This window comes from Cryptotermes secundus, unplaced genomic scaffold (assembly GCF_002891405.2).
Source record: "Cryptotermes secundus unplaced genomic scaffold, Csec_1.0 scaffold378, whole genome shotgun sequence".
Lineage (NCBI taxonomy): Eukaryota > Metazoa > Arthropoda > Insecta > Blattodea > Kalotermitidae > Cryptotermes > Cryptotermes secundus.
This window is the reverse complement of record NW_019734966.1, coordinates 396,755-412,113: the sequence shown is the minus strand read 5'-3', so window position 1 is coordinate 412,113 and position 15,359 is coordinate 396,755. Positions and strand designations below refer to the sequence as shown.

The window sequence follows — 15,359 nt, the reverse complement described above, 5'->3', positions numbered from 1 at the left end:
AATCGTTGATGTAGACCGATTGTATGTGCGTGCTAGATCAGCCACGCTCACACTTCGTTCTCGCTTTTCAGTGATTTTACGTTTCATTTCTATGGTTATTTTTATTCTCTTATGGCTGTCTTTTTGCGGCTTTTTCTTCAGGTATATTTTTGTAAGGGTTATTAAACTTTGCACAAAAAAAAATCACAAATAATATGTCTGAACACAAGTTTGGAAAAATGTGTGATCACAAGCGACACTAAGATGCTAGTGGAACAAGTGCTAAACACAGACTGATGTAGCAAGCACACAATCCGGGACTTCCCCTTCTTGTCACTTGTTATGTGAAATGTCGCTTGTTAAGCGAGTCATTTTTTTACAATTTGTTTTGCTCATTATGCGAATTACTAGTTATGAGAGGTACTCATTAAGCGAGGTTCCACTGTATAGTTGACTGGAGTAAAAGTCGAAATGTGATATCGGAGGTGGCAGGAAAGCAGAGACCAGCACCATTGTAGTGAAATTGCCAAACTTTGATGGATCCACCTCTCGGATAGTGTTTCACTGAAAGTTGGAGGTTATTGCTGATTGCAGTGATAGGTAGCCCACGATAATGCCACACATTTACTGACCACTCTGTAGGGGCAGGCTGCTGACATCCTATACAATGTCACAATCAAAGCGACGTTTGAAGACATAATTGGGGCACAAAAGGACTGTTATATAGACCACCAGTTTGGTAGTGGTCTACCAGTGACACATCAAAGCTAGGACCCAGATGAGCAGTAAGTCACAACGACTTTGCAGCAGCTGTTGAGCATTTGGCCCACCAGGCCCTTGTTAGCTTATTTAGTTGTTACTTCATCGAGAGTGAGGCAGCCTTTGCATTCATCAGCGGAGTGAAGGACCTGGAGGGGGAACCCCACCTACTCATGGGTGCCAAGAGGTCCCTCAGTGAAGCTTGCCATGAAACAACAGCTGTGAAGGCATAAGCTAGGCTGGCAGTGAGTCTGGGAGGTAAGGCCTGCAGCCCCCATGCCAGCAACCGAGCACCCCAGGACTGGACAACCTAATATGCTGGCAATGTGAAAACATCTGTTACCACAGAAAAGACTGTTGACATAGACATAATGAGGAGGTTGACCAGGACTTGAGAGATTTTAAGAGCTGGTGTGAAGACGGTGCTGCTAGCATCATCACTCTTGTCCCCTTGTTTCACACAACATATTAGCCAAGAGGAATAATGACTACCTAATCATTAATAACTTGACACATGACCATCCACACAGGAGCATCTGTGACCACTGCTGGGCCTGACATTACTGCAGGACTGCCCAAGAGGAAGCCGTGTTTGTCATATGTTCTGCAGAAGGTGTCCAGGAGACACTCCCTGTCATGAAGGAGGCCCTGGTGGAGCTGACTCCAGGATGGAGTGCGCTGTGAATTTGGGTGTTTGTTGCAAAGATGACAGACAAATTGTCCTGGGACTAGACATTCTGCAAGCCCATGAAACAGCAGTGGATTAGAAGTGCCACATGCTGTGACTGAGTGAAGAAAAGCTTTTTTTATGGTGCCCTGGAGCTCAACAAAGATCCTCCTTCCTGACCAATCTTGATGTGACAGAATGATGACTGTGTGGTTGGAAGATCCACCGGAGGTGGCAAACTGCGCTGTGGAACACAGCTTGAAGTCTTATTACCATGAAGGACTGCATATAGCCAGGAGAGGAGGTACCCGTTAAAATAAAGAATGTGGGCAATTGTGAGCAGATGTTGCCTGAAGGCTCCACCCTGGGGCACTGCAAATCAGTCAAATGAATGGCACCAGTTGACACTTTGGAACCTAAAACTCCAGGACTCACTGGCTGAGTGAACAGCTGCAAAAGTGATGTCTGGTGCCAGTCTGAATCTTAATGCTGGAGAAATGTGAGAGTCAGTGAAGTTAATTATTGAATTCCAGCATATCCTTACAGTGAGGAGTGACATATATGGGTTTGATTGAGTGAGTTTACCACTGCATTAACACGAGCAACACTCATCCGCTCCATGAGCCTGCACATGTACTCCCACTAGCCAGACAGGCTGTGGTAGATGACGTTGAACGACATGAAGGGACAAGGGGTAGTTGAGGAGTCAGTCCTTGGTCTTCACCTGTCATGCTTGACAGGAAGAAGGACAAATCCCTTTGGTTCTGTATGGACTACTGATGGCTGAAGGGCATTACAAAGGATTGCTTCCTGCTACCAAGGATTGATGACAACCTGTATGTGCTTATTAAGACCAAGTGGTCCTCAACTCTGGATTTGAAGAGTGGCTACCAGCAAGTGTTCTCTTCAGGACAGGGTCTGTGAAAGTTCACAGTTATGCCCTTTGGCCTTTGCAGCACTCTAGAAACGTTTGTGTGGCTGATAGAATTCATGCTGCTGGGCCTTCCTTACAAAACCTGCCTTATGTACCCGGATGATGTGATTATTGATGGCCAGACACTCCAGGAGCAACCTGACAACCTGTGGATGGTGTTACACATGTTCTGAGGGGCTCACCTCAGACTGAACCCTAAGGCAAGAAGGGGAACAGGGAGTTTTGAGGTTTTGAGAGAGAGAGAGGTGTGTGCCAATCGCCAATGAAGCTATTCTGCTGCCAGTTCCCTGTCCTCATTTAGTCCCCCAACAATGTCTATAATAATCTGCTCAAATATTCTGGCTCTGTGGATGCATTCAGTGTTGTCAGAATATTTTGCAGTTTTTTGGAATCTGCATTGGTCTGTTTTCTTGAGAAGTTTGCATGATGACGGTTTTGTCCCAGCCCATTTTTAAATTTGTCTTTTTGAAACTTTTTTATGATTTATTAATTTTATTTTTCAGTCTTTCTTTGTCCTTATAAAGCAGTGTATTGATTGTATATACTGTCATGATTTTAGAATGACTGTAGGCGGGGTTTGGTTTGGTGATCAGATTTACAATAGCACACGTAGTAAAGACAAGCAGCGGCACGCACACAGGAAGACTACACAGAATAACACCTATACAGTGTGGAAACAAGAACTAGCCGCTCCAGCACTTTAGACATAGGGCGAGTAACCCTAACAATTTTAAATTTAAAATTTAAAATTTAGAGAAAATTTTAAAGGATTTTAAAATCATAACTAAAGATTTTATAGTGCTACTACAGGAAAATCAAATTTGACGTGTGCAATATAATCTACATACCAGACACATATCAACGAGGTAGATGTTGATAATACGAAGAAAATAACAATGTGTTTTTAAATGTTAAATTTTAGACTGGGTTCAGTGTGGCAGCAACATTAAGAGTATACACCTGATGATGGCCAATAGAGGCCGAAACATGTAGTGTAGAAGAGAACAAGATCAAAGACAATAATATATATTGTTTGCACTTGAGACGGAGTTTGTATCATTTATCATGATCAGATTTATTGAATGCTTACAGAGCATACCTACAAATAACTATGACAGTCCCACTGAGTTACACACTCCAAAGATCATTCTAACTACAGCACACCTAAAGTCTTCTCAGTTTGCTGTGTCTTCTTTAGATCTTGCCTTATGATAGATCCCAGCAGTGTCCTCTGCTTCCGTGCTCATGTTCGTACCAGCTGGCAACTGTCCCACAGCTGTCGACTTTCAACTAACTATCCTGCTTATAACATCTCAGCACAGACCACGCAGAAAACACTGTTCCTTTGTTTCTGTGTCCAATTGTTGGCATGCAGACATGCTTGTTTGCTAAGGCTTTACTGAGTATATTTGCTTATGTTGTGGTCATTGCCCAGCAACAGGTCTACATGCCACATTATCAAGAGTCTTAGATCAATGTTTGCACCATTTTCTGTTACCATTGCTATTTTATCCATTGCAACATTAAAACAGAAACCAGAATGGCTCAGTTGGTATAGTGGCAGGCTATGAGCTGGACAGCAGGGTTCAATTCACACAGTAGTAGGGGATTTTTGTCTTCTCCACAGCGTCCAGACTGGCTGTTGGTCTCTCCTAGCCTCCTGTCAAATGGGTACCTGAGGCTCCTTCCCAGGGTCTAGAGCCACTCTGATGTGAAGCTGACCTCTCACTCCATCTACTGCCAAGGTCAAGAATGGTGGACCTGTATCTCCACACCCCCATATGCCTTCATGTCATGGTGCTGAATTAATTCAACACAGAGATAACTTTACCTTTTTACCCTTGCAACATTAAAACACTGACAGTGGGAATGTTCTTCCCTGTCACACTCCGCTTAAACATTTCAGACGATTATTGTATATCAGGAGTTCCTCCTTGAAGGATATAATGCTGTGTAGTCCACTGAAAGTCAGCCAATGTTTTCAGAGGAACATGTCACCTCCACGTTCTTCTGAAACATCAGTTGACTTTCAACAGACCGCATGGCATCATATCCCAGGAGATAGACCTGTACATAAGCTCAAATTCTACATTCATATGTATTGTTAAATTTTACACATCTCTACATTTTAAAGAAGTACAGATAGTTTTAATTGTATTGATATTGTGTGATTTCAGCGCAGAAGTTGCTAGATGCTTGGTATGGGAAGGGAGCTGCCAACTTGCGTGACATATCTATCCCAGTGCCAAAATTCTCAAGAGAGACAGGTGAGGTCATTCTTGCCCACCTCCTAGTCACTGGTTACTTGCAAGAAGATTTCCATTTCACACCCTATAGCACCATCAGCTATCTGAAGAGAGGTATGAGTGACTTGTATAGTAAAACCTCACTGAATACACTTACAGGGTAAGAGATGTTCCAAATCTGCAAAGAGTCTGAATTATAGATATTTTCAAGTAATAGTTCATAAAAATAAAGCTATTCACAGTCGAACAACAGATGTTAATGTACAGTTTATTAGGTTACAAAGACTGTGCTGGAAAGAAAAACGAACTTTAATTAAAGTCAGAATTACCAGTTTTTTTGGACTTCATCCATCATCCGGTATCCTAAAAACTAAAGAGCAAAACATTTNACCACATATACACGGTGCAAAATCCCAGAAGACTGCTTTCTTCATCTTGGAAACTGGATCAGTTTCCATCAGGTGAAGTGGGGAGACACCTACTCTGTTGGGTCCCTTAGAGAAAGGTAACCTCAGTATACCCAATAGAGTAGGTGTCTCCCCCCTCACATGAGGATGGAAACAGATCCAGTTTCTGAAATGTTGCATTCTTTAGTTTTTAGGATAGTGAATGATGGACAGAGTCTAAAACCCCATAATTCTGAATGTTATACACCATCATCAGAACCCTTTAGAATCTAACTTAATTCAAGTGTTCATATATAAAGCAAATTGAACATAAATGTGAAAACTTGTATTGTTTTATTTACAGATCAGGTATTGTATGCATGCAATACTTGTCTAAGCTGAGAGCAAGTGTGAAAATGTATCATTAAATTCTTAATTCTGAAAACCCAGTAATTCTGGATATCATCCACCATCATCAGAACCCTTTAGAATTCATTAAATTCTTGTTCAAGAAAAGTCTTTGTTTTGCATAAGTGAAACATACTAGCAAAAGAAACAAACCTAAGTTATAGAGTGTCCTAATATATAAGGTTTTACTGTATTGTCTGAATGCTTAAGGTGCCTGAAGATAAGTCTGTCCTTTTTGTATTGTCCTAAGAGAGAACTTCTTAGAAACCTTTCTGAATATTCATGTTATGTTGTGGTTTATGACATTGTCAAGTCTGGTGAGTGGCTACTCATGTTTAGAGGAACACGATTCTTCCGCCTTCAGTGTAGGAAGTAGTTTCTTCTACCTTGAGGATGGAGTCAATATGTTCTACCAAAACATCAGTGACTACAGGTTATAGTAATACTGCAGTATGGATCTCTACTGCTGTGAAAACCTGAAATTAATTTTTGGAAAGGTTACAGAATATACAGTGTTTACTTCTGTGAGAACTGTCAGTCATAAACTTTGTCAAGAGATGGAACCCTGTGCCAGACCCATAACATTGATATCCATTTAATTGTATGAAAAAGCAGGTTTAAGCCCTGCTTTTTGCTAGTTTCTTGCTAGTCTTACTCTTCGACCTTGAAGATGGAGGCGGTATGATCCTCTAGAATGTTGGTGGACTTCTACTGGACTACCCAGGGTTTCGTCTCAGGAGATATTACTCCTCAACATAAAACTGTAAGATGTCAGTGAATCTTTCTACTTGGAGTGTTCTTAACCACTTCTGAATGGGATTGAAACTCCACAAGATGGAATATATTTAGCATGCCAGGTGTAATTCATTTCCAGTTTTTAATTATCTGAAAACTTGTAGAACCACCTGCTCACTCTTGTCATGTTCATCTGCCTATTAGTAACAGTGCCTGAAGTATGTTACTGATTCCAATGAAACTCACCGTACTACCCCTGCACTAAAGTCATTTTGATTTTGGTGTAGTTTGATTCATTTCAGGAGCCATTGTATTTAAAGGCCACCTGAACTTGTAGTGTGATAAACTCATGGTTATGCAGTATCCAGGCATCTGAAATTCTCGTTCTCAGTTGGTAGAAATTTTAAAGTGAAGCAAAAACATGTTTTGACTTTCTGTTTGGTTTCTGTGAGAGTTTTTCTCATATAACTGGCACATGTCATTTGCTATACATGTTTGATAATGAGAACTTTGGTGTATATTTTTTAATTCCATGACATTTTGATGAAACTGCAGTCTATATAATTTCTGTGTTTATTTCAGGTCCTAAGGCAGCAGCAGCCATGTCAGACAAACATAATATTATAATGCATATTAGTGGTAAAAGTGTGCCGCTGTTATCATCAGAGGAAAGCCACAAAACTGAAAGAAAGATTCCATTGACATCAAACAACAAATCATTAGCCCCATATCAAAAAATTGAAACATTGAATGAGACAATGACAAAATCAGTTAGTCTTAAAACCACCCGTGTCCCAAAGGTTGAAGTCTTGGATCAAAGAATAGCCTCTGATGATGACATTCAGGTTTGTGGTGCAGAAAAGAGGAGATCCTCATGGAAGAGAAAGGTAATTGTGCTAGATACTGATTCAGATGATTGATTTTATTGCATCCACAATTAGCAGCACCCTTGACTATGAATCAGTTTATACATATATTCATACAGACTGTGGAATCTCTCCAAATGGACATAAGCCCAAGACATCAAATCAGTTGCTGTAAGTGAGGTTGTTATCCACAATTAAGGCATTTGTCAAGTGTTGTTAATGTAGTAATTTATTTTTATAATATATATTGTAATCATTACTAGCTGATTAAAACAGAAATATATTGTAATATTTTTTCATTATTTATTTGACTGCAATATAATTTTTACCCAGTGGCACTGTACTTAGCACATGTTCTGCCATAGATGACTAATTGAAAACCACATTCAATGTTGCAGTACTCATTTTTCTGTTTGAGTGCTTATAGACTGATGAATGCTTTGGTGGTATATAAATGTTAGTTCTAGCTGTACAGCTAACTTTTCAGGGTTGATATTCTAACTTAGTTGACATATGATTTGATAGGCAGTATGTGAGTGGGAAGGTGTATCTAATGGTTGTGCTTTGAATTGTAAGTCATTAATAGAACAGTGGATATAGCCATGAAAGCATTGTTGCTTTGCAGATGCGTCTGTGAAAGCACCATTAGCACATGGACAAATAGAGTGTTAGACCAGCTTTGATCATGTTGCACCTTAGTATAACTGTAACTCAACGAGGGCAGTGTCTCTGTCGTGTGTCTAATATGTGTTCCAAAAAATGACAATTGCAACACAGTGAGCATGTGAAACATTCAGTAGAAATGCACCCAAGTTAAATTCATCAATGATCTAGTGCCCATTGATTTCACTTTGTAGAAATCAAATTTTATTGTTGATTAAGATGAATGTCACAGCATAGCAAGAAGAAGAAATATGGATAACAACAGAATGTGGAAATCATTTACAGTAGGTGACAAAATAAATATTTTGGCACAAGTTGATGCACATATTGGAACGTGTTTAACTGGCATCATGCTTGAGACGTTTAAGTGTTTTTGCTAAAAATTATCATGAAAAATTGAAGGTATGTCCAGTATGGACCTTTCTTCAAGCAGCAGAAATCAGTGCAATGTTTGCCACTGAAGAAACTGGAATGTACACTTGAGGCATGATTCAAGCAAGCACATGAGAGTAATGCTACCATAGATGGTACCCAACTCAAGGAGAAGACCTTGCACGTTGCTTCTCACCTGCAAATAGCCAACTTTTTGGCTTTCAGTGGATGGATTCACAGATTTAAGAGGAGACACATTATTTACAGAACTTTGTCAGGTGAGAGCAGGAGTGTTGATCCAGGAACTGGAAGACTAAAAAAATGACCCACTATTGCAAGAAATTGGAGGCTATGGCCTCTGTGATATATGCTGATGAGATCAGTCTACAACGTAGCAAAACCTTAACTTTTCAAGGAGATTTTTCCCATGGTGGTATAAAATGTAAGCAGTGGATTAGTGTACTCCTCACATGCAACACTGATGGTAGTGGTATGCTGCCTCCTCTTGTAACTGGAAGATGTGGAAGTCCAGGCTGCATCAAGAATGTCAAGAGACTGCCTTCAGAATATAAAGCTAATACAGATTTTTGGATGACCACCAAAATATTTAATATTGCCTTACACAACTAGATAGAAAACAGGGTTCTAAAAATCACAAAATCTAGCCTTTCATTGATCATTGTGCTGCCAATCTGAAGAACACCATATTTCTGAGCAATATCAAAGTTTTATTTATCCCAGCTAACTGTGCTGGACAGCTGCTGCGTTTAGATTTGGGAATCATCCCTGCATTCACACACCATTACAGAAAGCAGTTGATTCAGAAGACTGTAGCCATGATAGACGGGGCAACTGCTCCAAGATGCTTCGCAGATGAAGGTGGATGTGTTGTCTGCAGTGCACTTAGTAGCAGAACTTTGGAGATTGATAACACTCACTGCACTCAAGAATTGCATTGTGAAGTGTTGTTTCTCGATTGATTATGTCAGCATTAACAATGACAGTGGGGTGAAACTCACTGAAGATGAATAGTGTGGCTGGCACAGTTTACAGCCTCTTTGATTGCAGTTTGAGGACTACACAACATGTGACAGTGCTTTTGAGGTTTTTGGAATCCAGAGTGTGGGCTGTGTGTTAGATCAACATTTGACCAGGGCAGAAGAGGAGGAAGTTGCAGAACATAAAGCAACATTCTCTGATACACTGAAAGGACTGGAAGCAGCCAGAAAATACTCGTGTCAGTTTCATACCAAGAACAGTATTATTGTAATGGGCGGTGAAGTTGAAAATTAGTTATACAAACTGAGAGCTCTAGAAAAAGAGATACAAAACACTCTTGTTGAGTGGTTGAAGAAATAGTATAACTAGGTATGTACGATATTTGCGAGTCTATCCAGATGAATGCTGGGATAGTACCATCAAATAGACTACAACCACTTCCTTCTTCATCTTTCCATTCATCAGTTACAATCACCATCTCATGTTATTGATGCCACATAAAAACATCAGTCAGTAAAGCATTATAAAATAAACGAAGAACCATGTTTGTATCTACGTGTACATAGTGAAGTGTTCAAACATGTATTTTTTAAATTATCTGCTAAAGTTATGGTGTAAAGAAAACCAGATTTTATTTACATTGTATCATTCCCAAGTCCCTTATTTTACATATACTTTAGATGATCCCTTAAAAAATTTAAAGTCAAGGTTTCATTGCATTAACTTGGGATCATTGAAACTGAAGAGTTGTTGAAAGTAAGCCTGAAACTGAGAAACATTAAATGGGGTACTTGTCAGTGAAGCTTAGTTCTTTTTACTTGTAATATGAATGTTCATGCTGTGAAATTTCAGGAAATTCAGTATAAAAAGTGAATAGGAAACAATAAATTCTCAAGTGGACTATTTTCCTTAAGTCTTTTGTATTTCATTTCACTTACTAAGGCACTATGCTAAAAGCCGGAAGGTTACAGTTTCAATTCCAGATGAGATCATTGGATTTTTCAGTTGACCTAATCCTTCCAGCCGCACTGTGGTCCTGAGGTTGACTCAGCCTCTAACAGGCATGAGTACCAGGATTCTTCCTGGTTGTAGAAGGCAACTGGCATGTAATGCTGACAACCTCACTACCATCTGTGAGCCAATTATTAAGAAAATGTGGGAGCTTCGATATTTCACGACCCTGTGGGCCTCCATGGCCTGTGACAGGGATAGCTTTATCTTACCTTTTACCATTTATTAGAAGTGATTCTACATTATGTGAAATCTGAGGTTCTCATGGTCATATCAAAATCATAGTCTTGTGAAATGTGACAGCGTGTAGTTTGGTGCATAGATACCAAAATTTTGAATGGACATGTTTGTTCTGTCTTCTGTCTTCTAATAGTATGGTCTTCGTAAGCATTGTTGTGACAACCTTAGATATCACCTGATAGTGACTTTTATTTATGAAATGACCCACGTATATTACCAGTGTTAACTATTATGAACCTGTTTTGCTGTTGCATAAAACAAACAGATCACAAGAAAAAACTCTTTTGCTGTTAAGGTATTGTTTGCATTCTGGAGTGTGGATAACATCTAGATGTGGGTATGTGAAAGGTAGTTAATATTTGTCATGGAATGTGAATATGGAAGATACTTTCCTTTTCAAAGCATGCTGTTGATATTTATAGAAAGAAGTTCAGTGAAGCCAAGTCCAAGAGCTGTAATCTGAGGGTAACAAGCTAATCCCAGTTAACACTTGCTATGTACATATGACTACATGTATTTGTATCTCTGTGAATATTATAACATACACATAAATGAAATCCATAGTATATACTTTCTGTTAACTTCAAGCATGCCCAGAAAAAAATGCAACTGACTGTAGTGTACAAATTGTATATGTAATGCCTAAGTCACCATGATGGTACAGTAATCCTTCCTTGATATATATTATAACTAAGAAAACTGAAATTGGCAAGACAAAGGACTCGTGGGAAACTGGGGATTAGGAGAACCATAGCCACTGTTAACACTTATCAAACCGTAAGTAAAGTCTGTTCCTTCACTAAACCAGAGAAAAAATAAGATGAGAAATACAAATATAAGAAAGCCTCACAGCAAGATGCACTGCAGTAGAATTGCCAGAAACTAGGAAACAGGTTTTGAATACCATTACAGACTTTTCTCCAATAAAATCTGTTGGTATTGTAGCATTTGTATTTCCAAGTAATGGCTCTGTAAACAAAGCCTGTTGCTAGGCACAAATTCCTAACACGCACCACTGGACTAACTTGGAAGCGACGTTTTCTACATAATCCATGTGACAGCTGCGTGACATAACAAGAGAAGAACTGGTGGAATGGTGTTTTCTATCTGGTCCATGCTGAGGTGTTCTAAGCAGGACAAGTTAGAGTTTAATTAGTTGGGAGACAGTTGCCAGCCAATAAGAGCATGAACATGGAAGGTGAGGAAGCTATGGCATTGAAGTCATTAGCAGACAATGACTGGTGAAGACACAACAGACTGAAAAGACTTAATGTGTGCTGTAGTGAATTGTGAGTGTGTGAATTAGTGTTAGCAAATCAAACAAATCAAACTTAGCGATAGCACTATAGTTACTTGCAGTTACATTCTGTAAATGTTCAATAAATCCAATTACCATTCCAAACTGTGTCTATAGTCATGCATACATATGACAGTATGAGTTTTTCCATGTGTACACAAATTAAAATCTTAGATACATATAACCAAATACCATAGCTGTCAAAACTGGATACAACTGTGAAGCCACAACACAGGCAGTCTTAACTTGTGGTGACATTTATTAGACAGAGGAAATCAACTTTAATGGTTGGATGAAGGCCTTGCTGGTGCTGATTCTACAGGATATTGTGAAGAGGACCTAGATGTTGGGGGCTCTTCTGCTGACTTTCATGGTGTCTCATCAGCTTTTGTGACAAATTCTACAAGAGAAAGTAAAACACATGCCTTCTTTTCTTGGTAAAGAAGTCTATAGCAAGATGTAACTCTTTCAGCATCTCTACAGACCACTGAACTTCCTTCCTGTTGGGGTTAAATTCTTCCACAGTGTTCAAGAATTTGACAAGGTAAGTGAAAGCTTGATTGGGGTTCTTCGTACTAAGTCTTTGTGGGAGGACTTCGATTTCATCATCATCATCTTGATCTTGAAGTGATGCCTTATTTGGCTCTTGCATGACAGGTTTTTCATTGGACACAGGCTCTGAATGAGATGCAGTCAATGCATATACATCTTTGACTTCCAAGCCCAGTTCATAAGAAGAAGAAGCTATTCTATAGTATCTTTAGGTGGTCTCCTCAAAACCTTGAGACTTCATGACTCTGGGCACAGCTACTTCTAGTAACCCTGGATCGTTGATTCCTTTATCTCAGCCCAGGAATCTCTGCTTGTTAACAATTAACAATAACTTATAACTTGACTTCTAATGGTCTCTTCCTGTTTGGGCTGAGTGGATTTTATTGTGATCTCCATAATTCCTGGGCTGGCCTTTGCTGTGGCTTTCATTTTTCTTGATATAACTCCATTATGCCATCTTGTCTTTGTTGCTTAGCCTCTAATCTTCTCTCTGAATGGCTTCCAACTTCTCCTGGTCCCTCACCACCCTTTCTTAATAGTTTAATTAGTTCAATCCAATTGATTCCAGTTGCCATTGAACACTTGTAACTTGCAACAAAAACTAATATGTTATTGTTTATTCATTGCCTAGCAATTGCCTGCTTGTTTGAGAACATGGGAGCATGTATACTGTACCACTGCCTAGCAATGGAAGATGTACCTGTTGCCGCAGGAGGGTGCTTATTGGCCGTTACATAGCAACGGCCTTTTGTCCTGACTGCTATTCCGGATTCCAGCCATTATGTCACAGTGTGAATACATATAAAGGCATATCAGAGAATACAGTTTTGTACCTACATACAGGTATTCCATGTTATGCATGAGTTCATAAAATACTAAATAATTTTAATCCGATCAACTAATTTTGACAGATTATAGGTAAGCTCCAAGGGCACATACTATTGATTGCTTAATGTGAACTTATGCCAGTGAATGCTGTCGTAAAAGAAATTGCATATATATATAGATAAAATTTGGGTTTTGTCTCTTTGATGAGAAATGTAAGGGCATGGACACACCAACAGTAGTAACAATAATAATAATAATAATAATAATAATAATAAATAAATAAATAAATAAATAAAAATAATAAAAACAACTGGTATAAGGATTTTCTGTAATCATAAAAAATATCTTTATCTACTTAGTAGGGATAGTAATGATATAAACTTAAAAAAGGCACTATAAGCAATACTGTAAATATTAGCAAGTGTGATAAAAGAAGCCAAAAAATCAATGTACAGTAATCAGGTCATTAATTCTACTAATAAAATGAAAACAACCTGGAATATTATAAAAACAGAAACAAATAGATTAAAGGGACATACATTTAGTAAGTACCAAAATTTTCCTGAAGCTTTTAATAAATATTTCCTGGCAGCAGGTGGGAAAATAATTCAGGACATCAAATATAGCAACATGAAAGATCATAATAATAATAAAGACCCAAAGTACTACCTTTCAAAACAATTTCAGAATTCTTTTCCTAATATAACATTTAATAATACATTCACTAAAGAAGTTGAACAAATTATCAGGTCTTTCAGATTAAAGAATTCACGAGGTTATGATGAAATTTCTACAAATATATTAAAGGTCAGTGCCCCGTTTATTAGTTCTCTAAATTATATTTGTAATAAATCTATAATATCAGGGATCTTCCCTACTTGTTTAAAATATTTTACAATAAAACTATTATTTAAGAAGTGTGATAAGGAATATGTGACTAATTATAGACCAATCTCTTTATTAACTTCATTTTCTAAAGTGTTTGAAAAAATCATAACTTTTGCAGTGAAAGAAACGTCGTTTCTCCTAAACCCTGTAAATATAAATGCTTCTGATGGAGAAATCAGGCATATCAATCATTGTAGCATGCCACAATGCTCTAGTGGCTACAGGTAAGGACCACTGCACTCTATACTATGAATTATGTTCTGTTATGAAAGAAGTGGCTAGCGAGAATAATGAGAGCTAATTTTCAAAGTGATTGTCTCCACAACCCAGGTGTGATCAAACAAACGTCATTGTCGTCATCATTCTTTACGTATGAAACTGCACATCAATAAACAATTTTATTATAAATCTCATTTTACTGTCTTATGTGCAGCTTTTTAAGTTTTAAATTTTAAATTTTAATCTTAAAGTTAATAAATAGTTTCACATAAGACTGTAAAATAAGATTTATAATAAAATGAAAGAGTGCAACAGGATGCTACAACATAATCTTATCAATATACAAGTTATATAGAATATGTCAAATGCTTTAGGGTAATTAAAAATGTTTGAAAAGCAGATCACACCATCAGTAATATGATTTATAAGAGAATAAGGTGGTAAAGACTTTGCTATAAGGAATAATTTAATCAAATATACAGCATTTTTATAATTGCAGTCCCTTTAAAGTAAAGTATGTTATTTTCAAATCTGAAGAAGTCCATCATGTAAGGAAGCCCACTAATTTCCTTTTTAATGTTCTTTCAGGAGGGTGCTATGGTGAATACCTGGCAACAGCTGTTTGATGATCACCTTGTGAACACATTTGGAGCTATTCATTTGTAGTCTGGTTTGAACAATAATCCAACTGTGGGACAGTTTTTAGATGCCCTGAAGACTAACATCATCGATGCACTTGCTATCAGAGGTCTGTTTGGAACTGTTTGTGAGTATGATGGTGCTACTCTTGTGGGTAACCTACAGTCATTGTTCAGGGCACCTGATGCTTCTTCACCAAATCCGTCCACAAGTCATGGCAACGAAACCCCTGATGAGGTTCCTGAGAGTTTCCATGTTACTCAACAAGTACAGAAGGACATGGTTGTTGCAGTTCATGCTGGTGATATGGAACTGTTCTCAGTAGCCTATGTCATTGGTTCCGTTTCTGGACAGGTGCTTTGTGGTGTCAGCTGTGATGCATGCAAGACATGCCTGACATCTGAAGTGCTGCTGTTAGCCAATGTCTTCTTATATTTCAAGGAATACAGTGATACAGAACAGTCTCTCACCTGTCCTTCTAAGACGTTTGTGTGGAGACTGTTGGTACTGCTGTAACTCTAACGGAGTATATGATGGCAGAGGTGGCCCACTTCAATTTGTGGAGCAGCGTATCACAGCTGCCATTAAGAGCACAATTGACTTTGAGTGGATTAGATGTACTGGTTGTTCACTTCACCACCCATGAATAGTAGATGGTATTGTGTGATGTC

The 15,359-nt window shown here is 38.4% G+C and overlaps 1 protein-coding gene across 2 annotated transcripts in view; it reads left to right on the top strand.

Annotated features, from left to right (window-relative positions):
- Window positions 1-7,271, top strand: part of LOC111869065 (ATP-dependent DNA helicase Q1) — a 27,698-nt gene extending 20,427 nt beyond the window's left edge. The window contains exons 11-12 of one of the 2 annotated variants that reach the window (XM_023860264.2): window positions 4,517-4,606; window positions 6,697-7,271. In XM_023860264.2, coding sequence (XP_023716032.1) covers window positions 4,517-4,606; window positions 6,697-7,034 — 428 coding nt within the window. In that variant the 3' untranslated portion in view covers window positions 7,035-7,271. Of the gene's footprint in view, window positions 1-4,516; window positions 4,700-6,696 lie in introns of both variants that reach the window. The other variant, XM_023860263.2, reaches the window with a different exon arrangement.
- Window positions 7,272-15,359: the final 8,088 nt, after the last annotated feature.